The sequence below is a fragment of the Leucoraja erinacea genome, chromosome 34 (genome assembly GCF_028641065.1).
Source record: "Leucoraja erinacea ecotype New England chromosome 34, Leri_hhj_1, whole genome shotgun sequence".
Classification (NCBI taxonomy): Eukaryota; Metazoa; Chordata; class Chondrichthyes; order Rajiformes; family Rajidae; genus Leucoraja; species Leucoraja erinaceus.
The window spans coordinates 3,325,781-3,353,462 of record NC_073410.1 but is presented as its reverse complement, the minus strand read 5'-3'; the positions used below and the strand labels follow the sequence as shown (position 1 = coordinate 3,353,462).

General features: G+C 42.4%; 2 protein-coding genes across 3 annotated transcripts in view; one reads left to right on the top strand and one right to left on the bottom strand.

Annotated features, from left to right (window-relative positions):
- Nucleotides 1-225: 225 nt before the first annotated feature.
- Nucleotides 226-26,093, bottom strand: LOC129712913 (ferroptosis suppressor protein 1-like). 2 transcript variants are annotated; one of them, XM_055661669.1, is made up of 10 exons: nt 26,049-26,093; nt 23,842-23,890; nt 20,694-20,875; nt 19,530-19,645; nt 19,312-19,431; nt 17,113-17,205; nt 10,899-11,007; nt 8,583-8,735; nt 2,622-2,822; nt 226-586 (listed from the first exon to the last, which is right to left on the bottom strand). In XM_055661669.1, the coding sequence occupies exons 3-10, from the start codon at nt 20,866-20,868 to the stop codon at nt 432-434; spliced, it is 1,122 nt and encodes a 373-aa protein (XP_055517644.1). In that variant the 5' UTR covers nt 20,869-20,875; nt 23,842-23,890; nt 26,049-26,093; the 3' UTR covers nt 226-431. The 2 variants fall into 2 exon arrangements, with proteins under 2 accessions (XP_055517644.1, XP_055517643.1); XM_055661668.1 differs by lacking the exons at nt 23,842-23,890; nt 26,049-26,093 and adding an exon at nt 22,628-22,802.
- cdhr1a (cadherin-related family member 1a) overlaps nt 22,987-27,682 on the top strand; it is a 31,866-nt gene continuing 27,170 nt past the window's right edge. The window contains exon 1 of the mRNA XM_055661667.1: nt 22,987-23,079. The gene's annotated coding sequence lies outside the window, so the exon portion shown is untranslated. The remainder of the gene's footprint in view (nt 23,080-27,682) is intronic.

The following is a 27,682-nucleotide window of genomic DNA, read 5'->3' as shown; positions in this document are numbered from 1 at the left end:
GTTGTCGGACAACTTGTTCTATTTGATCTTATTTGATTGGGCACGCCGGGTTGATTGCATTTGTCGAGGCAGGGTGGACCACGTGAAGGTTGCAATCTCCCACCCCCCCCACTCCTGCACCTATTGCCTATTGCCTGTGGACAGACTCGTGTGCCACAACCAACCCCACTCCATCTCCCCAAATTGAATAACAATTAAGAATGCATAAAATCAAATAATCCAACAAGGTGAAAGATTTTTAAATAAGCAGGGATTTATTTCTGCATGTTCTGGTCTGAGTATTCCTGACCTTTTTGAAACGACACACACTTTATACATAGAAATGAGCAAGATTCCTAAAAGAAAGTACTATAAACATTCGGCACTGGGTCATTGAATCAGACACTCCGGAAGGGGAGCATATATTTATATACTGTAGGCATTAAATTTCATCAGGACGGCATCTTCTGGCCCATTTTTTTCCAGCTCGTTTTAACCAGTAGATCCTTGCTTTTGACGTATGTCACGATTAACTTCCCAACGTTGCAGCCGCACATCTGGCCGACACCGTCATTCCGACCCATTGTCACCATCATGTACGGAGCGCCTACGATGGGAGAAGGTCACAGCATCAGTCACCCGAGATCAGGACACCAATGACCAACATTACCCACGGCAGCTCTGACAAGCCCATAAAGACGCAGCCAAAAACAAGGAAGGATAGGAGATGAAATGTGTAGGAAGGAAATGCAGATGCTGATTTACACAGTGTAGATAGACACAAAATTCTGGAATAACTCAGCGGGACAGGCAGCATCTCTAGAGGGAAGGAATGAATGGGTGATGTTTCGGGTCGGGACAGAAGATGTGTCTCGAACCGAAACATCATCCATTCCTTCTCTCCAGAGATGCCGCCTGTGCCGTTGAGTTACTCCAGCCTGTGCCGTTGAGACTCCACTTAGATGGTCTCTCCAGACTATCTATCTCCAACATAGATAGTCTATCTAAGGAGATGAAATGCAGTGTTTATGATGCCTGGAGCTTAAAATGGGGATTATTTTTGTTGCATGCCTGTACATTCTCTTTAAACTTTAGACTTTAGAGATATGAGCCCAATTTCCTGTCAGTGCAAAGTTGCAATTTCTCACGAACCACTTATGACAAAATCACATATATTCTGACAGAAATAATATATTTTTTAACTCGATTGAAATCTATTTCATTACATGACTTGCTGCTACAGTTCAGTCAGACAGCATACTAAAATGGCTGTGGGTTGCTCCTATGAGATTGCACCACCTGGAGGTAAGATTCTGCTGCATGCACTGAACACAGAGACAAAGCTCAGATACACTGAGGTGTGGCACTCAGTCGCATCAAGAGAGTCAAGAGTGTTTTGTTGTCATATGTCCCAGATAGAACAATGAAATTCTTGGTTGCAGCAGCTCAACAGAATATATAAAATTAGTACAGTGTAAACAATATAATAGAAAACACAAGTTCAGTGTGTCTATATATACACATACCCACATAAACATACACACACACACGCACAGATATATATATATATATATATATATATATACTAGACCAAGTGCAGACCCGTTGGGTCTGCTCCCCCAATGGTGTGATCCCCCAACCCAATATTCCACCATGCACCGTCTCCTCCAACGGAACTGAACCCGTTCCCAAATGTAAGATTCCAGCACTCCCCTGCCTCCCTCAACAGTGGATTTAAAAAAAAATCTAATTTCACCTCCCCTGCCTGCTGCAGCAGTTCCAATTGCAATACCAATTGGCCCTGCCCCTCCTGTTGAAGCACTTGCTGTGATATCCCATTGAGGTGAAAAGTTCAGAGTGTTCCTGTCTTGCAACTTTGTTTTGAAGTGTGTTGGAAGCTGATAGGAAGGAGCAGCGAATCAAAAGGAAGAAAGGCAGCCGGCAGCCGGACGGACGGACGGCAGGCGGCAGCCACAGACTTTTATATAATGATAGATATATATATACATACAGTGTATATATACACACACGCACACATACATACACATAAAAAACAAACAATATTAGCGCAATAATAACAATAAAAGTCTATGTAGTTCAGAGCTTATCTGGAGTTTGTAGTGTTTAATAGCCTATTGGCTGTGGGGGAGAAGCTGTTCCTGAACCTGGATGTTACAGATTTCAGGCTCCTGTACCTTCTTCCCGATGGCAGGGGTGAAATGAGTGAGTGGCCAGGGTGGTGTGGGTCCCTCAACCTTACACCATTCATGAAGGGTTGCCTACCTTGCGAAAAAAGGTTTTTTTTCCTTCTTTATTTTACTTTATCTATGTTTAAGTTACGTTTGGTTAAGGTATTTAAAATATTTTTTAATAAATAAACATCCCCCCCCACCCTTTTCACCACTCTTCCATTCTCTCTCTAACAAAATAACTAAATTTGTGTGTAATACTCCAAATGTTATCTAACCAAGGTTCTATGTAGGGCTGAATGGCCTACTCCTGCACCTATTGTCTATTGTCTATGTAGGTTGCTAATACTTCTGAGTTCCCCAGAAATATCGCAAACTATTTTGCCATGTATATTATGCTATTTAATTGACAACCATTTTCAACCTTCTGGTGAGTGTTTCCATCATATCTACCTGGTTTGTACAGTTCCATGGGCTCATGTTTAATGTTATGGATGATATTTTTCACGCATGCAATGGCTTGGAACTCAGCAGTATAAGCCGATTTATGTTCATTCACATGGGCACAGTCTCCTATGGCAAAAACAACAGTCATCCCCTTCACGTTCAGATGTTCATCCACTTGTATTGCATCATGTTCAGTGAGGTTGCCTTCTGTTAAAGAGAAACAGTCACACAACTTACTCCACTTATAATCTCTCTGGTCCTGTTGTAACTCTTAATGGTTATTATACAGGGTTGGGTAGTGGAGAAATAACCCGGGTCAGGCACTGGATCGCACGACCCTGCCGATATGCAAAGAAAATCAGCCAGGTCCCCTTACGAATGTAAGATCTAATTAGCTATGTTTGTGTGAGATTGGGTCTTAAGATCGAACTGGTTTTATACAAGGGAGATTGTGCCTCACCATCTGAGTATTTTTGAAGAATTAACCAAAAAGGTTGATGAGCGCAGAGCAATAGACATTGTCAATACGGACATCTATTATAACCAGCAAGGCATTTGATAGGGTTCTGCCTGCTAGGCTGCTTTGGAAGGTCAGATCGCATGGGATTCAGTGAGAGCTAGTCGACTCAATAGAGAATTGGTTCCATGGAAGGAAGCAGTGGGTGATGGTGGAAGGTTGTTATTCGGACTGGAAGCCTATGACTAGTGGTGTGTCTCGGGGATTGGTGCTGGGCCCATTGTTGTTTGTGGTTTATGTTAACAATTTGGTAGAGAATGTACAAGACATGGTTAGTAACTTTGTGGATGACATTAAAGTGGAAGGCATTGGAGGCAGCAAAAATGGTTATCAAAAACTACAACAGGATCTTAATCAGTTGGGTAAATGGGCTGAGAAATGGTGAATGGAGTTTAATGCAGTTAAGTATGAGGTGTAGCATTTTGGGAATTCAAACCAGGACAGGACCTTCACAGTGAATAGTGGGGCTCTGGAGAGTCTTGTAAATCAGTGGGTGTAGCAGTGCATGTACATAGTTACTTGAAAGAGGTGTCATAGATCTACAGTGTGGTCAAAAAGGCTTTTGGTGCACTGGCCTTCATCAGTCAGGGTATTGAGTGTAGAAGGTAGAAGGTTATGTCACTGTTGTACTAAATATTGCTGAGGCCACATTTGGAGTATTGTGTTCAGTTTTGATCATTCTGCTGTTGGAAGGATAGTTTGAAGCTTGAAAGAGTGCAGAGAAGAATTATGAGGATGCTACCAGGACTTGCGGGCCTGAGCTATTGGGAGAGGCTGGGCAGACTAGGACTTTATTTCTTGGAGTGTAGGAGGGTGAGGGGTTTTAAGGCATACAAGACCATGAGTGGAATAGATAGAGTGAACACACAGTGTATTTTACACAGAGTAGGGGAATCAAGAACCAGAGGTCATAGGTTTAACGTGAGTGGAGAAAGATGTAATAGGAACCTGAGGGACAACATTTTCACACAGAGGGTGGTGGGGATATGGAACAAAATGCCATAGGAGGTATTTGATGTAGGTGGTGTAATAAAAATTAAAACACTTTTGCACAGATACATGGATAGGAAAGGCTTAGATGGATATATGCCAAACACAGGCAAATGGGACTAGAAAATATGGGACAAATTGGTTGCCATGGGTAGGTTGGGCTGAAGGGCCTGTTTCTGTACTGTATGACTCTATTGTCTGAAATGCAAACGCTTGAGTGAAATATATAACATTATGAGAGGCATTGATAGGGTGGACAGTAGGAAACTTTATCTCTGTGTGAAAACCTCAAGGACGAGAGGACATAGATTTAGGGTGAGGGGGGAAAAGTTTGAATGAGGTGCAGAGCAGTTTTTTCACAGAGAGTGGCGAGTGCCTGAAACGTGGTGCTGGATTGGTGGTGGGAGCAGATGTAATTGTGGCATTGGTTTTATATAGGCACATGAATATGCAGAGAATGGAGGGATATGGATCACAAGCCCATCGTGCTCATCATAAATATCCCCTTCATTGTGGGCTGAAGGGCCTGTTCCTGTACTGTTCTATGTTCATATAACAACTATTTGTGTTTTATATGTAATTCAGACCTGACCCAGGCAAATCTCCTTTTGAAAGGTTAACAACAAACCATTATTCTTCTGGCTTAAGATACTATTTAAGAGATAAAAGAAACACTAGTGTTAGATACATTCTTGTCCTCTGGACATTCAATTCACTTCACAACCAGTATAACACTATTGAAGAGTAGGAGTGGTCCAAGTACAGGGAGGCATATTGGTCGAAATCCCTGAAGTGGTGAGATTAGTTTCCAGTTATCGCTGTCCATAGTGTATGTTGAGCGTTATGTTGGCCTGCACTCTGGGAGAACTTCCCTGCTCTTCAGGTAATCCTCAATGGATGGTCTTTGTGTCAATTCCTCTGCCCAGCAATTCAAAAGTTGATTGATGTATCAGGAAGGCTGTAGGTTAACAGACCAAGGAGTGGTCAAATTCAAATGACTCCAACAACTGCACCATTAAGAGAGACACTTGCAGGAACAATTTGACCATCAACACATTTTCACCTTAGATTCAAGTTCCATTATATGCCCAGAGGTTGTTTATGGTTAACATGGCATAGTAGCACATAGAAAACAATGCCATGACTCTTGAGGGCAATGAGGATTGGGTAAGTTTGGTAAGATGTCAACAAAATAGAGAGAGTACAGAGGAGATTTACTAGAAGAGTGAAAGAAGCTGGAGGAAAAATCCTCAAGAGTTGGAATTAGGGGCAGTGGTTTTCTTGAAGTTGACATCTGCCCTTGGGTAAACAGGGCGTATTTCTGATGCCTGCAAATAACATCACATTCAGATAAACAGTAAACTGTTGAAACAAGGAGCAATAAACATCCAAGGAAGACACAGGCTGCCTGGTGAATTAGATGTGTGTATCACAGAATAGGTTTAATGCAGAGAAGTGTGAAGCAATGTATTTTGGAATGACATCTGTTTTTGATATAATTTTAAAGGGGTTTGATGGAATGCATTGGGTAGATAAGACAGCAAGGGGCATGTGTTTAAGGCAAAATAGCTGGAAATAAGGAATGTTCATCTAGCATGAAAAGACAACAAGAAGAGGCGAATGTTTACTGTGGAGAAAAATGCAGGAACATGTGGAGAAAGCAGGAAACATGTTAATTGTCATTAGCTCTTTTTAAGAACCAACATGGGCATAATGGGCCAAATGGCCTCCTACTATGATGCCTGATTGATCCCTAGAAATATTATGGTGAGTATTTTATAAATACTTATGCAGTATTTTGATGAAGTGAGGTCAGGGTGAATTTGGATGGAATTGTAAACTCTTTTTGATTGATATTAATTGGTTGAGCGATCGCAAATAAATTGAATTGTTGAAGTTGAACAATCAAGTTGAACAATGGCTTCAGTAGTCAATAGTCATCATAGAGACATACAGCACAGAAAGAGGCCCTTTGGCCCAACTCGTTCATGTTGACCAAAGTACTCTACACATTCTTACTTATTTCATCAATGAAGCCACAACATGTGGAATTTCCAAATTTGCACATAATACCAAGTTTTGGAATAAATAGGATGATTACACAAAGGAGCTACAACTTGTTGAAACCCAGGGTTGGAGGTGAGAGTGTAGCATCATGAAATATTACAGAGCAGAAACAAGGTCTTCATCCCATCAAGTATAGATTGTATGCTTTATCCATGTAGGCACCATGTTCCCATCCCACTCTCATGCTCACTTCTCTTTCCAGTTTGCTTAAAATGTATTATTATTCACCCTTCTTTGCCCAAATTCCACCTTCTAATCTTATGCAATGGGAAATACGTTTACTTTCTGGAACAGCCATGTCCAATGATGTTGAATTATGGATAATTCTGTGATAAGATTCATATTTGCAAGTTGTTCCCACAACCTTCAGGACAAAGGGTACTTATTCTGTATGTAGCATGGTCCAGAACTCCAGTCTCAGGGGCTGAAGGATTATTTTCTAAGTCACACCATTTTCCAATTCCATGTTGTTGAAATTTAAGTTTTTAAAGACAGGATACATATTGGATTAAATTCCTTGGGATGCCCGATCTAACAGACAGGACAATCATATGGCAAATGACGATCTTGGTATTTGATTTATCACTACATATCCATTAAACAACTTAAGTGTTTTATTTCTCACCAAAATCTACACGATCTTATGTAGCTGGGGCTAGGATACAATCTAATAATGGTCAATGATAGTATTGGCCTCAAGGATCACATATTCTGATGAGTTTGGGTTCCAATGAAAAGTGATCAATTGGCAATAGACACTAGGTGCAGGAGTAGGCCATTTGGCCCTTCGAGCCAGCACCGCCATTCAATATGATCATGGCTGATCATCCCCAATCGCTACCCTGTTCCAGACTTCTCGCTATATCCCCATGAATCCGCTATCTTTAAGAGCCCTATCTAGCTCTCTCTTGAAAGCATCCAGAGAATTGGCCTCCACTGCCTTCTAAGGCAGGTTGAAATACTCCAGGATAACAATTATAATGCATCTGTGGCAAAGCGCGAAGAATGTAGAGACAAGCCATCAGAAACAATCTACAGCTTAAGGTTCAGTACATGAAGTATGAAGAGAAAAGTCACCAGTAGACTGAGGAACAGCTTCTGCCCCTCTGTTATGAGACTGAATGGCCTCATGAGCTGGGATACTGTCCTTTTCACCTCCAGCCAACGGCAGAGATTGGACATTGTCTACAAAGCTGAGAAATATATTCTGCATTCTGTATCATCCCCATTGCTCTACCTATCTGGAGTATTGTGTACAGTTTTGGTCTCCAAATCTGAGGAAAGTCATTCTTGCCATAGAGGGAGTACAGAGAAGGTTCACCAGACTGATTCCTGGGATGTCAGGACTTTCATATGAAGAAAGACTGGATAGACTGGGTTTGTACTCGCTAGAATTTAGAAGATTGAGAGGGGATCTTATAGAAACTTACAAAATTCTTAAGGGGTTGGACGGGCTAGTTGCAGGAAGATTGTTCCAGATGTTTGGGAAGTCCAGAACAAGGGGTCACAGTTTAAGGATAAAGGGGAAATCCTTTAGGATCGAGATGAGAAAAACACTTTTCACACAGAGAGTGGTGAATCTCTGGAACTCTCTGCCACAGAAGGTAGTTGAGGCCACAGTTCGTTGGCTATATTTAAGAGGGAGTTAGATGTGGCCCTTGTGGCTAAAGGGATCAGGGGGTATGGATAGAAGGCAGGTACGGGATACTGAGTTGGATGATCAGCCATGATCATATTGAATTGAGTGGTGCAGGCTCGAAGCGCCGAATGGCCTCTACTCCTGCACCTATTTTCTATGTTTCTATGTTTCTATCGCACTTGAGTTTGACTTGATGATATTTATGTACAGTATGATCTGAACTGTTTGGAGAGCCTGCAAAACAAAGCTTTACGCTGAAGTTTGGCACACCTGAAAATAATAACCCTAACTCTAAACCCAAGATTCTTTCTACATTATGCAACGTGGTTACTCCTTATGTCTAGGTGCTTTAAACCTTTCACTGTTTGAAACAAAATATGGAAGTTTAACTCTACAATATTTACGTTATATACATCCAACTGGGGGAAAAAACAAAGGAAACTTTAATGCATAAAAAACACACAGCTGAAATTGCATTGTTATTAAGTAAATAAACCATGGCAAAGTTACCTTTTGTATTTCAGAGCTGCAGGGATTTTGATGGAGAAATTCCTCTCACGTGGTTATGGCATAAAGGCTTATGGCACATGGAGCTAAGATTCTTTATTTTAACAGTAATACTCAGCCAATGCTTTGCAAATGAAAGTGGAGTATGCATCACCATGAAACAAAGAACAGAGGTTCAGCACAAACTGTGCCACAGAGACAATATAAGATCTTATACAAATGATAACAAATTGTGATTAGAACTTACGGAGGGCGTTGACATATGCGGAAGAGTTAATCTTTATTCCAGTACAACAGATAACCATGTCTGCTATGATCTCGTGCCCCTTGTTTGTTAGCACTTTAATGTCTTTCAGGGCCTTATTCAGATCTAGTTCTGACAGGTTATTGACTTTATGTCCTTTTGGAAAGAACAAAATGCAAAATATCATGTGACTGTCAGAAAATCTTGTCCCTTTTAGCTAATTGCCATTTTCTGGAACCAATAAAGATGAATGTTCTTGTTGGAATAGCAAGTGTCTCTGAGCCGTCGGTATAATTTCTATCTCAAATTGGAACACCAGTCTTAATAATGTTAGTGCGGGAACATAGAGTGTGAAACTGGAGAAGACAGGCTAGAGAGAGAGGAGACACGAGAGACAGTACATGCTGGAATCTTGAGTAGAAAACAAAACGGTGGAAGATCTCAGCAAGCCAGGCAGCATTAAGCCCCTGTCCAACTTAGGAAACCTGAACGCAAACCTCTGGAGACTTTGCGCCCCACCCAAGGTTTCCGTGCGGTTCCCGGAGGTTGCAGGTGGTTGCCGGAGGTTGCAGGTAGTGGAAGCAGGTTGGGAGACTGACAAAAACCTCCGGGAACCGTACGGAAACCTTAGGTGGGGCGCAAAGTCTCCAGAGGTTTCCGTTCAGGTTTCCTAAGTGGGACAGGGGCATTATAGAGGGGAAATGGACAGACATCTCAGGTCGAGATAGTTTGAAAAAGGGACCCATCCCAAAATCTTGCCTATCAATTTCCCTCCATGGGTGCTGCCTGACCTGCTGAGTTCCTCCAGCACTTTGTTACTTGCATTAGTGATATATACTGTATCCCTTTTTTTCCCTTGGCATGTTGTCAAATATCTCGCAGTGGCCGGCTTCAGGAACAGGGCGCCATTTGGAGAGACGTGAAGATAGTCCAGTATTCTCTCTGGCTGAGCAAAGGCATGTGGTAGAGTCAACCCCAGCATTAAAAAACTACAAAGTGCTGGAGTAACTCAGAGGGTCAGGCAGCCTCTCACGGTGACGTTACGGGTCGGGACCTTTCTTATCAAAATTATCTTTCAAAACGGCAGGATCAATTTCAAGGTGATCTTCCCATTGTGGGTGGAGTGGAATTTTACAATGGCCATTTCAAAGGAACAGGCACAAACATTGTTCACTGTGACTTACAGGGCCACACGCAACAAGAAATATCTCTGCAAATCCTATTGTTACCCTCTTAACCAGAAATAAGTTATGAGGGTAGCAAAATGTTTAGAAGAAAGACATTGTGTTCCAGTTGTACAATACATTAGTGAGGCCACATTTGAATTACTGTGTTCAGATTTGGACATTCTGATATAGGAAGGATGTATTTAAGCTGGAAAGAGCAGAGCAGATTTATGAGGACGTTGCCAGGACTTGAAGGGCTGCGTTATAAGAAGAGGCTGGGCAGGTTAGGACTTTATTCCTTGGACTGCGGGAGGCTCAGCGTGATCTTACAGAGGTGTATAAAATCAAGAGGCCAATAGATAGGGTAAATGTACAGTCTTTTACCCCGGGTAGGGAAATCAAAAACCATTTGGTTTAAGGTGAGAGGGGCAAGACTTAATAGAAACCTGAGGAGCAACATCTTTACTCTTAGGGTGGTGGGTATGTGGAATGAGCTGCCAGAGGAGGCAGGAACAGTAACACCATTTAAAACACATTTGGACAGGTACACAGATACCTTCGAGGATATGAGCCAAATGCGGGTAAATGGAACAAGCTTAAATGAGGCATTGATGAGATGGACCGAAGGGGCTGTATGACTCTGTGCCTCTAAGTTTTAAAGCTAAAGCATTCTTCTCCTTTCCAAACGTGTGTTAATTTATTATGTGCATTACTTTCAGAATTACACAACCAAAATATGATGATAGAAAGTATTTCTTAATGGCACATGATCAATTATATTTCACTGCACATTTCCTCTCAATGAGTAATGATTAACATGTCCCTATTTGTCATGAATTAGAAATAAGGATCAACTTTATAAAAATATGTTAAAAAAATAATAAATCTAGCATTTCTGCTCAAATATGTTCCATGGCTACAGAAAATCAACGTGTTACAGTTGTGTAAGGCATTAGTGAGACCACATTTGAATTACTGTGTTCAGTTTTGCTCATCCTGATATAGGAAGGATGTATTTAAACTACACGGTGCCACATTTCCATTGAGACACTAGGTGTAAGTCTCATTAGGTTCATTACATTGACTAATATAATCATTCTTCAAAGTAGCAACTTTAACCCTACAATATATCGTTGATAGATATAACATTTACCTAATAAAAGGTGGGCCCCTTTATTCACAAGAATATCTTTTACTCCTCGCCTAACACTGGGTAAAACCTCAGAGTCGCCCAGAACATAAGTGGAATGAATTAATGTTACCTGAAGAGAGAAAAACAAAATAAGAGATGGTTAAGTCAGTTACGCAAACATTCTCCAGTTTAATTTCCTGCGTGCCATATTTTGAGTGAAGTGTTTGATGAATGTGCAATAAATTCCCACTACTTATCAACAGAATCAAGCAGTAATGCCCCTGTCCCACTTAGGAAACCTGAACGGAAACCTCAGGAGACTTTGCGCCCCACCCAAGGTTTCCGTGCGGTTGCCGGAGGTTCCCGGAGGTTTTTGTCAGTCTCCCTACCTGCTTCCACTACCTGCAACCTCCGGCAACCACCTGCAACCTCCGGGAACCACACGGAAACCTTGGGTGGGGCGCAAAGTCTCCAGAGGTTTCCGTTCAGGTTTCCTAAGTGGGACGGGGGCAGAAGGCATTCGCCCCAAAAGCAGTAATCAGTGCCCTAAGGATAGCACATGAAAGGATTTAAACATTTGATACTCAAATAAAAATGGTGAATTTATTTTGCAGCAGAATACGGCAGAGGCTGGAAATCTGAAATAAAGTGTTGGAAAGTCGCTTGGTCATCTCATGAGAATGACTGAAGATGGACACAAAATGCTGGAGTGACTCAGCGGGACGGGCAGCATCTCTAGAGAGAAGGAATGGGTGAGGTTTCGGGTCGAGACCCTTCTTCTAACATTGAAGTCGTGACAATGGGTGATTGATGGACGAAGGGTCTGTTTCCACGTTTCATCTCTAAACTAACCAGAAACAGGAACCATTCAACGGATTCTGTGTGACCTGAGGATTATTCCCAGCATTTGCTGATTTCATATCTTTTTTTTTCAGTCCTTTTGTGCATGAGGTATGAATGAAAATAATTTGTCTGTCTAACCAGCAGTCTGGAGAAAATACAAGGTGTGTTGTGTCAATTGATGTAACTGGCTTGGCATAACAATAAATTGTCCCTAGTGTGTGTAGGATGGTGTTAGTGTGGGGAGGTCACTGGTCAGCACGGGCTTGGTTTCTGCTCTGTATCACTAAACTAAACTAAAGAAGGTATCAATGTAAAACATAGTTTACTGCCTTTGCATGCTGATTCACAACTCACTCTACTATCTGTCTGAACATCAGCAATTCCCTTCAGAGCATCTGGCCACAGACAAGAAGATTTATTCTGTGTTCACCCCTGTGCTTGACATTCTCAGCAGACGTGGTGGCATTGATGTGATGAGGTTGACAGTGAGAATGAGTTGGGTTCTGAGCCAACAGGAGACGTTAACATTGCACCTGAATCCCATGGCATCTTGTCCAGACTAATGATGCTGCAAGTGTTCACAGTGTGGAAACTGAAGAGAGAGTGAGAGCGTTGGTATGGGAGAGGATGGATTAAAGCAGGAAACATGAAAGGAATTTAGCTCGTTGAAATTGTTTTGTTTGCTATATGTTATCTGTGAGTATTGTCAAAGATTCATCGAGTCACGGAAACAGGTGCTTTGGCCCAACTGATCCATGCTGAACAAGGACCCCATCTAAGCTGGTCCCATTTGTCTGCATTTGGTCCATCTCCTTCTAAACCTTTCCTATCCATGTCCAAGTGTCTTTTAAATGCTGTTATAGTACCTGGCACAACTACTTCCGCTGGCCGCTCGTTGCATATACCCTCTGTCCAATCACTCTATTTATTCTCTTCATGATCTTATACACCTCTATAATATCACCCTTCAGCTTCCTGCATTCCACGGAATAAAGCCCTAGATTGCCCAGACTCTCCCTGTAGCTCAGCCGCTCAAATCCTGGCAACATCTCGTGAATTTTCTCACAGTGAGTGGTGAGTCTGTGGAATTCTCTGCCTCAGAGGGCGGTGGAGGCGGGTTCTCTGGATGCTTTCAAGAGAGAGCTAGATAGGGCTCTTAAAAATAGCGGAGTCAGGGGAGAAGGCAGGAACGGGGTACTGATTGTGGATGATCAGCCATGATCACATTGAATGGCGGTGCTGGCTCGAAGGGCAGAATGGCCTACTCCTGCACCTATTGTCTATTGTCTATTGAATCCTCTCTACACCTTTCCATTTTAATGACATTGTGTTTACAAGCCTGTTATGCTGCTGCTGAATTTCAGTGTTCTGTTTTTGCTACATATGACAATCAACCATTCTTGAAAGCATGAATACCAATATGGCACCTGCAAAAAATGTTAGTCATTTGACTGTTTGAAACTGTTCTGATCGAGAAGCAGATTAGCAGATGGAACAAGTGTCTGCTGAGAAAATGTACATAGTTATATTTTCCAAACTAAAATCTGCGGAGCAGTTTCATTAAATTTATCCTGTTACCATCTATTAAACTTACAACCAAAATGAGCCAGATTTTCTTATCTGAAAATACCGCAATAATTCCACTTGCAAAACAAAATGTTGGTCAAAATTTTCCTCAACGCTACAGGAACTATTTCTGGAGCAAATCCAGAAGACCTCAATAAAAAAAAGTTATGGAAAGAACAGTTTTCTTGCAAATTGCCTTTTAAAAGTATCTGAGCAATCCTTGTATTGTTGGCATGCTGTGGCATAAATTAATTGAGGTCTTTAAAATAATGTAAGGTGTTGATAGAGTGGCTACAGTGAATATGTTGGCATATTCAAAGCTAAAGTCCATGGATACAAGAGAGTTATCAAGAAATCCTGGCAGGATGTCAGAAGCTGAAATCAAACTGCAAGAGGAACTCCGCAGGTCAGGCAGCATCTACGGAGGGGAAATGGACAGAAAACATTTTGTGTTGGGAGACAAAAGTGCTGGAGAAACTCAGCAGGTGCTGCAGCATCTATGGAGCGAAGGAAATAGGCAACGTTTCGTCACGAAACGTTGCCTATTTCCTTCGCTCCATAGATGCTGCTGCACCCGCTGAGTTTCTCCAGCACTTTTGTCTACCTTCGATTTTCCAGCATCTGCAGTTCCTTCTTAAACATTTTGTGTTGGGACCTTTCTTCAAACTTTTTGCTGAAGACTTACAGTGCCAGAGACCTGAGTTCATTTCTGACCTCAAGTGTTGCCTGTGTGGAGTTTGCACGTTCTCCCTGTGACCATGTGGGTTTCCTCCAGTTTCATCTCACATCCCAAGGTTTGTAGGTTAATTGGTCACTAAGTTGCCCTGAGCATGTAGGAGGTGGATGGGAAAGTAGGAACTAGTGTGAACTAGCGATCAATGGTTGGCATGAACTTGATGGGCTGAAAGGCCTGTGTCCATGCTGTACCTTTCTGTCCAGGCTAATCTTTGATTAATATGCATGTCTGAGGTTATGGGGAGAAGGCAGGAGATGGGGTTTAGGAGGAAAAGGTAGATTAGGCATGATTAACTGGTGGAGTAGACTTAATGGGCCGAATGGCCTAATTCCGATCCTACCACTTATGACCTTAAGCTCTTTCAATCATTTCAATTAATTGTGCCACTAGGATTTTCCAGAAGACTTATTTTGCCGAAATGCCAAAGCGACATTTCTAGCACAAGAAAAATGAAATCTGAAGAAGGGTCTCGACTCGAAACGTCGCCTATTCCTTCTCTCCATAGATGCTGCCTCACCCGCTGAGTTTCTCCAGCATTTTTGTCTACCTTCGATTTTTCCAGCATCTGCAGTTCTCTCTGCAGCAAATAAAAGTGATGAATTGGAGGGGAGGCTGGGCAAACCGTGAGGGAGAAGGGAACAGGGGGGTTAGGCTGTTAGATTTAATTCAGGAAAGATAGGAGAAAGAGAGGAACAGGGGTAGTTGGAGTAGCATTCCATTTTATGAGTCAGTGCCTGCTAGAGATTACTTGGAGAACCAGATGGAAACCAGAATTAGTCACCTAGAGCAGCAGGCAGCCTCTCCAGAAATAGTGGCTAATCACACCACAGATTAAACCACTCTTATTGTGGCACAGATGGCCGAGTGAAGTCTGAGATCATTGTTGTTGACTACATCTGCGCTGGAGTTCTCATGGCCAAAGATATTTTCATTTGGCAGCCTGGCAACTGATCAGTGCTGCTGTTGTCTGCACCAGGCTGGTGGTCTAAGCTCAAGAAAACCCATTCATTGTGGCCTGGACTGGCTCCAGAACAAATGAACAGGGAAGTTTGAACTGAATGCTGTTGTAAATCTTAATACCGAGTTAAAAAGATTTTAAAAACATACCATAAGAAATAGGTAGAAACAAGAGAGAAACTGAAAACTATTTTACCAAACTGACCAGGAAGTAAATAAAGACAGATGTTGGCACAGGGAATTACAGATGTTAGAATCTTGCAGTTGCTGGAGTAACTCAGCAGGTCAGGCAGCATCTCTGGAGGACATGGATAGGTGATGCTTCGGGCTGGGACTCAGACCGAACAAGGGTTCTGATCTGAAACATCACATATCCATGTCTTCCAGAGATGCTGCATGGTCTGCTGATTTAATTTAGTTTAGTTAGATAGTTTACTCCTGCACTTTGTGTTATATGGAAGAAATTAATTTGGTTACCTGAAACCTAGCTCTTGGGAGTAATGGTGAAAGTGTTTGTATTCTGTATCATTTCCTAAGGAGGTTTGGACAATTGTACATGTGTAGGCTATCTCACAAGTTAGCCGAGTATTCAGAGTGGGTTCAGATCCACAAAACTCTAAATTGCAGATGCTGGTTTACAAAAAAGGACATAAAGTGCTGGAGTACCACAGAGGGTCAGGCAGCATCTCTGGAGAACATGGATGGATAGGCGATGTTACGGGTCGGGACTATTTCATACAGAAATAAACATGGAAGCTTTCATCTCTGGGTCACCCACGGCAGATCTGCTGTTGGTGAAGCATGAATTAAGGGTTAAATCTGAACGGCACTGAGGGCTGAGATAAATACAGAAAATGCTGGGAAAACCTGACAGACCAGGCTGCCTCTGTGGAGAACGGCGACCTTCCATTCAAACTCAATGGAAGCTTCACTTGGGTCCACACTAAAACTGGGGATGAAAACTAGAGGAATGAATGGACCTGAAATAACAACGTCACTCTGCTAATGAAATGCTACAAGGGCCTGTCCCACTTACACGAGTTATTCACAAATTCTCCCGAGTTTTCCCATTGATTCAAACTTGCAGAATGTTCGTAACGAGTCCATAGGAGGTCGTAGGAGTTAGTAGATATATCGTAGCGGCTCGCTATGCTCGCCGTAGGCACTTGTGGCATCAGGTAATGGGGCTGTCCCACTGTACGGGGTAATTCAAGAGCTCTCCCGAGTTTAAAAAAAAATCAAACTCGTGGAAGCACGTAGAATGTACGTAGCGGGTACATCGGAGCTCGGGGCGTCTCTTAGCGGCTCGTGACGCTAACGGCAGGTACTCGGGAAACGCGGTAAGCTCGGGAAGACTCGTGAAGATTTTTCAACATGTTGAAAAATGTCCACGAGAGCCCCGAGTACCTACGAGCGGCCATTACCGTAAATCTCCGAGTTCGAATCAGGGCAAACTCGGGAGAACTCTTGGATGAGCTCGTACAGTGGGACAGGGCCATTAATCGGGACGTTTATTTTCCAGCCCGATAAAAATGTCCACGAGTGAAAAAATGGTCGGGATGAAAGAAATTGCAACTTTTTACTCGTGAGGAGGGCATCAAAATAGTCGTGGGAATTTGTAGACATACTCGTAGGAGTTATACAAACATGTCAGCCTTCATACATGAGTGAGCATTCACACCATCTTCAAATCCAGTGTTAAAACGCATTTGTACTCCCTGGCTTTTGACCATGCCTGAGGCTTTGCTTCTGTTTGTGGTGTTTTTGATGTTTCTTTATTTTACATGTCTTTTCCTACTATTTCTTTTGATTGTTATTTTTGGTGTGTATTAACTTTTTTGTCAATGATTAGTGATGTACAGCACTTTGTTGCAGCTATGTTTGTTTTTAAAGTGCTCTATAAATAAAATTATTATTATTATTATTATTATTAACTACTAGGTAGCAGGCGATTAATAAACCATAAGGCCAGAAGATATAGGAGCAGAATTAGGCCACTCGGCCCTTTGTGTCTACCCCACCATTTGATAATGGCTGATCTATTTTTCCCTCTCAACCCCGTTCTCCAGCCTTCATAACCTTCGATGCCTTAAGCAGAAGGCTCAGCTGAAAGTGTACACAATGCCAGATTACCTCTTTGTTGGGATAGTCGGTTTTGATCTCTGCTGCCAACTCCACGCCAGCAAGCCCACCTCCAACCACAACAATGGTTTCAGCTTTCTGAATCTAGAGGGAACAAGGAAAAGAAAGCCTTGTTTTTATATAGCACCGGCCACATCTCAGTTGTCCCAAAGTGCTCTTGTTGCCAAGTAAATGCAGAATCTATCTTAACGAAAAAAATGCAAAACTGCACATCACCAATTCCCCAAAATATTAATGTGATAAAGGATACATCATAAAGAAACAGCACCAATTTTCCTATTTAAAAAAAATTGCAACTGCTTAATTATCGCGACATTGTAGATTTGTCCGAGGACAATGTTTTAAAAAGAAAAGCTCCGTCAAAACTTATGCTGTTGTGGACAGTGAGGGCGTTTGTTAAAGTATGCGGTGGGATCTAGGTCAGGTGGTGGTGGACAAAGATCTTATAGCGGGCTCGCTTGGTGGTGGAGCCAAATACAAATAGTGGCATTTAAAGAGGATTTGGGAATGACAAAGAGTATTGCTTTAAGGCCAGAGGCCAGGGGAAAGTTTAAATATGTGTCGGACAAGTTGCCAGGAGAGGTGGTGGAAGCAGTGGCATTTAAGAGACTTTTAGATAGGCACATGATCAGAGAAACATAGAAAATAGGTGCAGGAGTAGGCCATTTGGCCCGCCATTCAATATGATCATGGCTGATCATCCAAAATCAATACCCTCTTTCCCCATATCCCTTGATTCCCTTATCTTCAGGTGCTAAATCTTACTCTCTCTTGAAAACATCCAGTGAATTGGCCTCCACTGCCTTTTGTGGCAGAGAATTATACAGATTCACAACACTCTGGGTGAAAAAGTTTTTCCTCATCACAGTCCTAAATGGCCGACCCCTGGGAATAAAGGGATATGAATCAGACAGAAGAGATAAGTATAAGTTGGCACCCTGTACTATGTGGACATTGTGGGCTGATGGATCTGTTACTTTGCTGTACGATTCAATGTTCTAAAACTTGGCCATGTCAATTTCTTTTGACTTTAGCAAGAAGGCAAGAATTTGACTCAAATGTAACCAAATTAATTCTGTCTAATTCTTAGAGAATCCAGCAATGAAAACAATCAAATTGCATGAAAAAAGTTAATCATTTTAAGGGCCTGTCCCACTTTCACGACCTAATTCACGACCTCTGCCGAGTTTTCCCTTGACTCATACTCGCAGCATGGTCATCACGAGGTCATAGTAGGTCGTAGGTAGGCCGTAGCAGGCCGTGATGCTAGTCGTAGGTACTCGTGGCATCGAGTAGGTCGGGGCGTTTTTTTCTAGTCTGATGAAAAATGTCCAGGAGTAAAAAAGGTCGTGAATTAGGTCATGAAAGTGGGACAAGCCCTTTACTTTACAAGACAAGTTACCTCGAGCATAATGGGTGCGTTCACACCCTAAGCCAAATGTCCATTGAAAGTTGCATCAGGCAGGCTTTTGGCATCAATGATGTGGCCACCAAGCCCACCAATAATCAGACGAAATAAAGTAGTTAATGTAGCAAATTGCCCAGTTGCATCTCAACGGAAGAACAATGATGTATTGGTAATAATAGCATGGATGTATCTATCCCACAGGAGATTCAGTGGTTGGGACTGCAGACAATGGAAATCTGGGCTGTATAAAGTTTCTGTGGAATGGACAGAACTGATGAACCATACAGATATTTCCCATCCACTCTCTCTTGTTGAGTGCCAGTAAAATAGCAATGGTTTTGATTATTTGATTAGTATGGGTGTCGGGGGTTATGGGGAGAAGGCAGGAGAATGGGGTTGAGAAGGAAGGGTAGATCAGCCACGATTGAATGGCAGAGTAGACTTGATGGGCCGAATGGCCTAATTCTGCTCCAATAACTCAAGAACGGTGAGAATAAAGTGTGTCAGCTAAACTCGTAGGAAGAAACTACAGATGCTGGTCTAAACCGAAGAGAGACACAAAATGCAGGAGTAACTCAACGGGACAGGCAGCATCTCTGGAGAGAAGGAATGGGTGACGTTTCGGATCAAGACTGCTCTTCAGGATCTCGACCCGAAACGTCACCCATTCCTTCTCTCCAGAGATGCTGCCCTTCATGCTGAGTTACTCCAGCATTTTGTGTCTATTATCAGATAAACCTGTTGGTTTACTCAGCCGCAATTAACATTAACATTAACATTACCTCCTGTACCAAATCTTCATACATCTGGATGGCAGTTTCTCTACTAATCGGTTCAATTAATTTCCCAGGGAATGGACCTGTGCTTCCAGTTGCCAGAATAAGATACGTATAATGTATGACCTTCAAAAGACAATGAAATGTGATTGAAATGTGTGGTAATTAACTTAACATTCAAAAATATTTCTGACAAATTCCATTATTAAAAGTATTATTTTTACCTCGCCATTCTCCATTATAACGTTCTGACCTTCCAGGTCAATATCACTGACTTTACCTTGTTTGAAGTTCTCTTTGAATGTCTGGTCGTATGATATGAATGTTTTCTTTGCAAACCCTAAATAGAAATAGGCACGGCTTAGGTGGCATGAAAGTGTTAAGAACATCATGAGCTATAGGGAGGAAAGATATATAAAACCCATCGCAGTTACCCCTTACAATATATACTGTCTCACACTAAAGCCATTGAATGTAAAGGATAAGTAGTTGACCTTATATTTAAGACTTGTTTGATGTGAATGTTATTAACCTATAACTGAACTTTTTTTTTTGGATTCTACCTTCTTGAAGGTAATTAAGGAAGGCTTAGAAATGGTGGTCTTGCTAGTGGTGACCCAGACCCCAATACTGAGTAAATCATTCCCCAGATGTTGGTGAGTATGATTTTGCAAGATCACTTGGCCAAGAGTGACAATATCATGCTGGTACCCGGCTTGATGCTGAATGTTTCATTAGTTTTATTCCTCATCTTTTCAGAGGGCTGTCTCAATTCAACTAAGCGGCTTGTTGGGCCATTTCAGGAGGAGGACTTGAGAGGACATTGTTGGTGGGCCTGGAGCCCATACAGTAAGGACTGTGAATGTTGTACCCTTCAGGACACGAATGAACCAGTCGTGCGTTTACCACACTCCAGCAGTTTCATGCGACTAGATATCTTTTAACTATCTCGCCAAGAGTGGTGAGTGGATGGAACGAGCTGCCAGAGGAGGTCGTTGAGGCAGGGACTATCACAATGTTTAAGAAACAATTAACCAGGTACACGGATGGGACAGGTTTAGAGGGATATGTACCACGCACTGGGACTTGTGTCGCTTGGACAAGGAGGCCGGCATGGGCAATTTGGGCCGAAGGGCTGTACGACTCTATAAATGAAGCATCGCAAATGATTTCAAAACCCCAAAGAATAAAAAGGAGAGAGTTAACATTCTGAATTTTCTGTACTTTCTGCTGATGCAACCTTAACCTGTTCACTGCCAAGATGTTTTTTCACGTGTGTTTCTGACCCGAGTATTCTCAGGGGGGGGGGGGGGTGGCACTGAACAGGTTAAACCAAGTCAATGTAATCCATGTAGGTATTTCGTGGCCCTTATTTCCCTCCAGTTTACCTTCCTGTACCGATGCTCTCAGTGCACCCATGTTGTGATGGAAGGCGTACTTTATGTCAATGAGTGTGTACGGGATCCTGTAGTTTGACAATTGCTTCGCTGCTGCGATCCCTCCAAAGCCTCCGCCGATTATGACGACATGTTCATTTTTACCGACGGACAATCTCCCTCCCATTGCGTCTCTGTTCGAAGGAGAGAAAGTGGAAGAATCAAAATAGAATTCGAGGACCTACGTTTTGGTTTAGTCTAGTTTAGTTTGGAGATACAGTGCAATTCGGCCCACCGAGTCCGCGCCGACCAGCGATCCCCGCACGTTAACACTATCCTGACAATTTACACCAAGCCAATTAACCTACAAACCTGTACGTCTTTAGAATGTGGGAGGAAGCCGAACATCTTGGAGAAAACAGAGTTGCCTGATGGTACAGGCTCGGATACCATCAGGTAGAATGCATTTCGTTGTCTCTGTACTGTACACTGACAATGACAATTAAAATTGAATCTGAATCTGAATTGAATCTGAGAAGGTACAGGAGCCTGAAATCTGCAACATCCAGGTTCAGGAACAGCTACTTCCCCCACAGCCATCAGACTATTAAACACAACTTCAAACAAACTCTGAACTATAACAACCTATTGCACTTTATCTGTTTATTTATATGTGTATATATATATATATATATATTCTATGGTATATGGTCACACTGATCTGATCAGATTGGTATTTATGACTACAATATTGTGTTGTGCTGCAGCAAGCAAGAATTTCATTATCCTATCTGGGACACATGACAATAAACTCTCTTGACTTGACTTAACATTATAGGTCAACGATGCTTCATTAGCTCTGGGGTGAGACCATCCTTCACCACCCTTGCTATATGAACTAAAGTTCACTATGAGGTTTCTTCCTTTAAGACTATTTTAAAAAACAATAGCAATAATGGCAGTGGAAAATAACAAAGAATATAAAAAGTTCAAAGATAAAGTCATATTAAAACCTGCCAGGTTGATCTGTTTTTACCAAAGCATATTTTGGTTTATACCGAAGATCGACACAAAATGCTGGAGTAACTCAGTGGGTATTGCACTCTCTGGAAACAAGTAATAGATTACGTTTTGGGTCTCAAGAAGGGTTCTGACCCGAAACATCACTGATTCCCTTTCTCCAGAGATTCTGCCTGACCCACTGAGTTACCCCAGCATTTGGTATCTATCTCTGGCATTGGGTATGCTGGCCTTCATCAGTCGGGCCATTGAGTATAAAAATTGAGACGTCTTGAAGTGTTGGTTGGCATCAATGAAGGGAAGTCTGGCCTGTGTGATGGACTCTCTGCAGATTTGCCTGGTCTTGAGCAGAGCAGATCCCAAACCAAGCTGCGATGCTTTAGGTGTTTGCATCTGTAAGGAACAAGGAACAACCTGGTGGATGGGGATGGGAGCCAAGTTTCACATCTGTTCATCACTTTGTGGGGAGGTTACTCTGGATCCTGTCTGTTGTGCAGATGGATGCTTTTAAGGCAAGACGAAGCTAGATGCAGAGTCCAGAACCAGGGGCCACAGTCTTAGAATAAAGAGGAGGTAATTTAAGACTGAGGTGAGAAAAAAATGTTTTCACCCAGAGAGTTGTGAGTTTATGGAATTCCCTGCCACAGATGGCAGTGGAGGCCAAGTCATTGGATGGATTTAAGAGAGATTTAGATAGAGCTCTAGGGGCTAGTGGAGTCAATGGATATGGGGAGAAGGCAGGCACGGGTTATTGATAGGGGACGATCAGCCATGATCTCAATGAATGGCGGTGCTGGCTCGAATGGCCGAATGGCCTCCTCCTGCACCTATTTTCTATGTTTCTATGTACACCTCAAAAGATGTTCCTTTACTTCAGTGGATGATGTTTTTAATAATGGTCATGTTGAATAAAGCAGTTAACTCACTTATTCAGAGTCACCTAGCTCTTCATATTCTCTGTGATATTCACCACTGACGGTATGGTTTTCCATCCTATGGAATATTGAAGGTTCCTGATTCAAGTTTCACGCTTTAGGTATGAAATGTTTCACTTTCCCGGCTTATTCATGCATGAAGCCGTTTCACCCTCACACCTCCGCGCAGTGTGAACGGGCTTCAAACTATTGGTTGATGCCTACGCCAATGTATACCAACTAAGAACCTCTGTAAAAACCATTGTTGCATCAGGGCTGGTGCAAGCCATTGTGAAGTAATGTCAGAACAATAGGCGTATAGCATTAAGCTCAAAGAAACACACCATTCACGGTGCATGCAGACTGGCAGAGGGAGACATCCTTTGTAGGGCTCAGGAGTGAAAGAGACCACATTACCTCACAGGATCAATGGACACCAAACGTTTAAAAGACTGTCTACTGAAGTATGTAAACTGAGAACAGAAAGAGTCGAGTTTTGTTTGTAGGATGTGGCGTTGTTAATCCGGAAAGATATTTCATATCTTATCTCCACAGAGTTTGCAGTCAGTGGTTGAAGCAAATGTTACTTCCCACTGACTCCGAAAATATCTCTCACAATGATTTCTGTGACATGGACCTTTCAATCAAACCTTTCCATCCTCATCTGTATCCACCTATCACTTGTGTAGGGAGGAACTGCAGATAAACCGAAGATAGACACAAAAAGCCGGAGTAGCTCAGTGGGACGGGCAGCATCTTTGGAGAGAAGGAATGGGTGACGTTTTGGGTCAAGACCCTTCTTCAGACTAGTCAGGGGAAAGGGAAACAAGAGATATAAAGGGTAATAAAAGATTCCTAATGGACACTCTAACTAATCAATTCATAACCCAATATCCCACAACCTATAAATGGAACTACAGTAACTATCTCGCAGCCTGAAGAAAGTTCCCGGCCCAAAATGGCACTTGTCCTCTGAAGAAGGGTCTTGACCCAAAACGTCACCCGTTCCATCTCTCCAGAGATATGCTGCCTGCCCCGCTGAGTTACTGAGTTACTCCAGCTTTTCGTGTCCATCTATCGCTTGCCAGATTTTGTCCCACCCCCACCTTTCACTCTCCCTACTGCAATCACTCTGAAGAAGGGTCCTGACACACAACGTCACCTTTCCATTCCCTCCCCAGATGCTGCCTGACACCCTGAATTACTCCAGTACTTTTTTTTCTTACCTCTGTTGTTTTCAGCCCCTTGGTACCAAATGTTGACATCCCATCTAGCCTGTGAAGCAGCAAATACATTTGATCATTCTCAGACTGGAAAACACTTGTTTTAAATATATTACCTACATCAATCTACATCTATATAATCTACGTCAGTCTGACGAAGAGTCTGAAACCAAAACGTCCTATTAATGAGTGTTTAAATGAATGGGGGACACGGATTAATTTTTTTAGTAAAAGCCGCACAGGACGGTGTTCAGAGTGGAGGGTGCGAGAAAAACTAAATACAGAGAATAGTCATGATTGAGAACTGATTGTTGGAATAGTGGTGGATGTCGGGTCAATCAATGCTTCCAAAAGGAAACAAGATCAATATTTGAGGAAAATGGCCATGGGGAAGTGCAAAGGAATGGGGCTGACAAGCTTGCTCCCAGCACAACTTAACATATCAAAAGTCTCCCACTGTGCCTTCATGATTCTTTTACAAGATCTTTGTAGGTTGGTGTCCATAAATGTAACAATCCGGTTTTGTTGGAGTGCTGGAGTAACTCAACGGGTCAGGCAGTATCTCTGGAGGTCTTGGCTTTTATGGCCCCGACCATGGCTGAACAAAGGAGGAGGACTTGCTGAACAGTGAAGAATGCTGTGGTGGATGTTTGTGTAAATCTAATTATGTATTGTGTGTTCTTTTTAAGTGTATCGCTGCTGGCAAATTCATTTCACTGCACCTTCGGGTGTATGTGTTAAATAAAATTGACTTTGACTTTGACTTTAAACTGCCTAGAATTAAGCTAAAAAAAATACCATTGACTGTGCAAACTGGCTAGAATCTGAAATGACACAACTTGTCCCAAAATCTGGGATACATCAGAACTTTAGAATATGTGTTTTATCAACCACATTTAGTTGGACGCTTCCTCTCCCTCCTGTGTCCATTGGAGGCAAATGTTAATTGATAGTTCAATTACTAAATAATTACAAATGCATAGAGAGAAAAATATACAATTTCAAAATATTCTTTCCTCCAATCATGAATTTGATGACTTCTGATAAAATATTCTCCTAACCTTCCCTTCTCATACATTTATATGCCTCATTTCAGTTTAGTTTATTGTTACGTGTACCGAGCGAGGTACAGTGAAAAGCTTTTGTTGCATGCTAACCAGCCAGTGGAAAGATTCCAATCGAGCCTACCTTCCTGTAATGGGGTGACCAGAACTGCACACATACACAATTGGCGGCACGGTGGTGCAGCGGTAAGTTGCCACCTTACATCCCTTACAGCGCCAGAGACCCAGGTTCAATCCCGACAACTTTGTACAGAGTCTGTCTGTACAGAGTTTGTACATTCTCCCCTGACTGCAAGGGTTTGCTCCAATATTTTTGGTTTCCAAAGAGATAGAGGTTTGTAGTTTGTAGTTTGTGGTCTAAATGTGAACATTAACACTATCCTGGGGACATTTCACATTTAGACCAAACCAATGAAACCAATGGTTCGCTGGGTGGGTGCGGTCTCGGTTGGCCGTAGAGCCTGTTTCTGTGCTGTATCTTTAAACTAAACTAAACTAAACCAAACTAAATTAAACTGAGCTCCAAATGTAGCCTAACATTTGGCTCAGCCACCAAGCACGACACCTGGAGGCTGCAGCGAATCGTCCGATCAGCAGAGGTTATTGGCTCCAACCTTCCCTCCATTGATGAACTGTACACTGCAGGGGCCAGGAAGCGAGCGGGCAAGATCATCGCTGACCCCTCTCACCCTGGCCACAGACTCTTTGAATCACTTCCCTCTGGAAGGCGACTCCGGACTGTCAAAGCTGCCACAGCCAGACATAAAAACTGTTTTTATCCACGAGTAGTTGCTCTACTCAACAGCCAAAAATCTGCAGCCTCCCTTTGATCTGATACATGCTTGATCAATGGTGTTTTATCATTAATGTTTTATCATTAATAATGTTTAGTGTTTTCTGAGTCATTCGTAACTGTCACTGTATGTCATGTTGTTACTTGTAAGCGGAGCACCAAGGCAAATTCCTTGTATGTGAATACTTGGCCAATAAACTTACTAACTTACTTACTTACTTAAACTTAACCAAAGTCCTATAAAGATGCAGCATGACTTTCTGCAGCAGTGGATGATAATGTTATCCCTAAGCCAAAAAAACAAACATTATTGATGCAGCACATAAATGGTTGGACATCAGAGTGTATCTTACCCAATACTGAGCTGTGAAATTCCCTGCGTAAATCCTTCAGGGGCTGCATGTGGCCCAGCCTCTCCCCACTGTCATGAATGTGTCAGACCCAATCATCAGAGTTGACATCATTCTGATTTGCCACGTTGCTGTGGATCCATTGTTTATTTAAGTGTTGTCCAGCCTACCAGTGGGCTGGATGCAAGCATGTGGGAAAGCACTAACAAAATTGGGCAGTCTAGAAACCACAAAGTGGAGGAACTAAGTATTATTCACAAATAGTTCCAGGGAAATGTGTGAGCTTGAAGATTTAAAAAAATCCCAAGGACCCAATGATCAACATCCCAGACTTTTGAAAGTGGTGGCAAGAGAAATGATGGATGCCCTTGTTATCTATAGAGTCTGGGGCTGTTATTGTTGGTTGAAGAGAAACAAATGGCACTTCACTGTTTAGAAAGGGAAGGAGAGAGAAACAATATACAAAGAACATACTTTTTCAATGATGCAGAATATCCCAAAATCTATAATGAAGGATGTACGACTAGATCACCTTGAAAGGGGATAGAGCAGACCTGACATGGATTAATGACAGGACAATTTTGTTCAACACTCTGTTGGAATTCTTTTTGGCTGCGACCAACAGAATTGATAAGGGGAGTCAGTTAGGGTGGTTTGTTTGGATTTACAGAAGGCTTATGATAAGATCCTACATAGGATGTTGATCAACAAGTTTAGATCATGTGGAACTGGAAGAAACATACTGGATCTGCAGAAGCTGGTTTAAACCGAAGATAGACACAAAAAGCTGGAGTAACTCAGCAGGTCAGACAGCATCTCTGGAGAAAAGGAATGGGTGACGTTTCGGGTCGAGACCCTTCTTCAGACTGAGAGTCAGGAGAGTGGGAAACAAGAGATTTAGATGGTGATGGAGAGGAATACAGAACAAATGAATGAAAGATATGCAAAAAGGTAACGATGATGATCACAGAGGGGAAGCAGCAAGAGAGGGTGTTGCAGAACTCTCATCGGAGAGAGGAGGAGAACTTCTTCAAGGTAAGCACACCTTTATGTGGATTGAGAATTGGTGAGAGGATTGAAAGCAAAGAGTGGGACTAAAAGGATAGTTCCCTGGATGACAGGACTGGCGTTGCAGAGTATAGCTGACAGAGGAGAGACTGTGATCAAAGGGGCCGTTCTCCCAGAACAAGGCCAACCAATTGTACATTGGATGTGCTGACGGCTGCGATACCTCCAACTGCAACACCTGTGCTAGTCAGGCCTGTGTTTGCACTATAAGATTTTTTTTTAATGGGCGGCATGGTGGTGTGGCGGGAGAGTTGCTGCCTTCCAACACCAGAGACCCGGGTTCGATCCTGACTACGGTTACTGTCCGTACATTCTCCCAGTGGGACCAAGTGGGTTTTCTCCAGGAGATCTGGTTTCCTCCCACACTCCAAAGATGTAAACATTTGTAGGCTAATTGGCTTGATATAATTATAAATGATCCCTACTGTAGGATGGCGTGAGTGTGCAGGGAGGGGGGGGGTCGCTGGCTGGTGGGCCGAAGGGCCTATTTCTGTGCTATATCTCTAAATTAACTAAACAAACTAAATTCATGATTAAAGCTATATAGGATTTTCTTGCCGAATTGTCCC

Coding starts and splice junctions, on each gene's coding strand:
- LOC129712913 (XM_055661669.1), bottom strand. CDS start 20,868: ATGGGAGGGAGATTGTCCGTCGGTAAAAATGAACATGTCGTCATAATC. Junction 19,646..20,693: donor GAGAGCATCGGTACAGGAAG/GTAAACTGGAGG, acceptor ATTTCTATTTAG/GGTTTGCAAAGAAAACATTC. Junction 19,432..19,529: donor TTATAATGGAGAATGGCGAG/GTAAAAATAATA, acceptor TGTCTTTTGAAG/GTCATACATTATACGTATCT.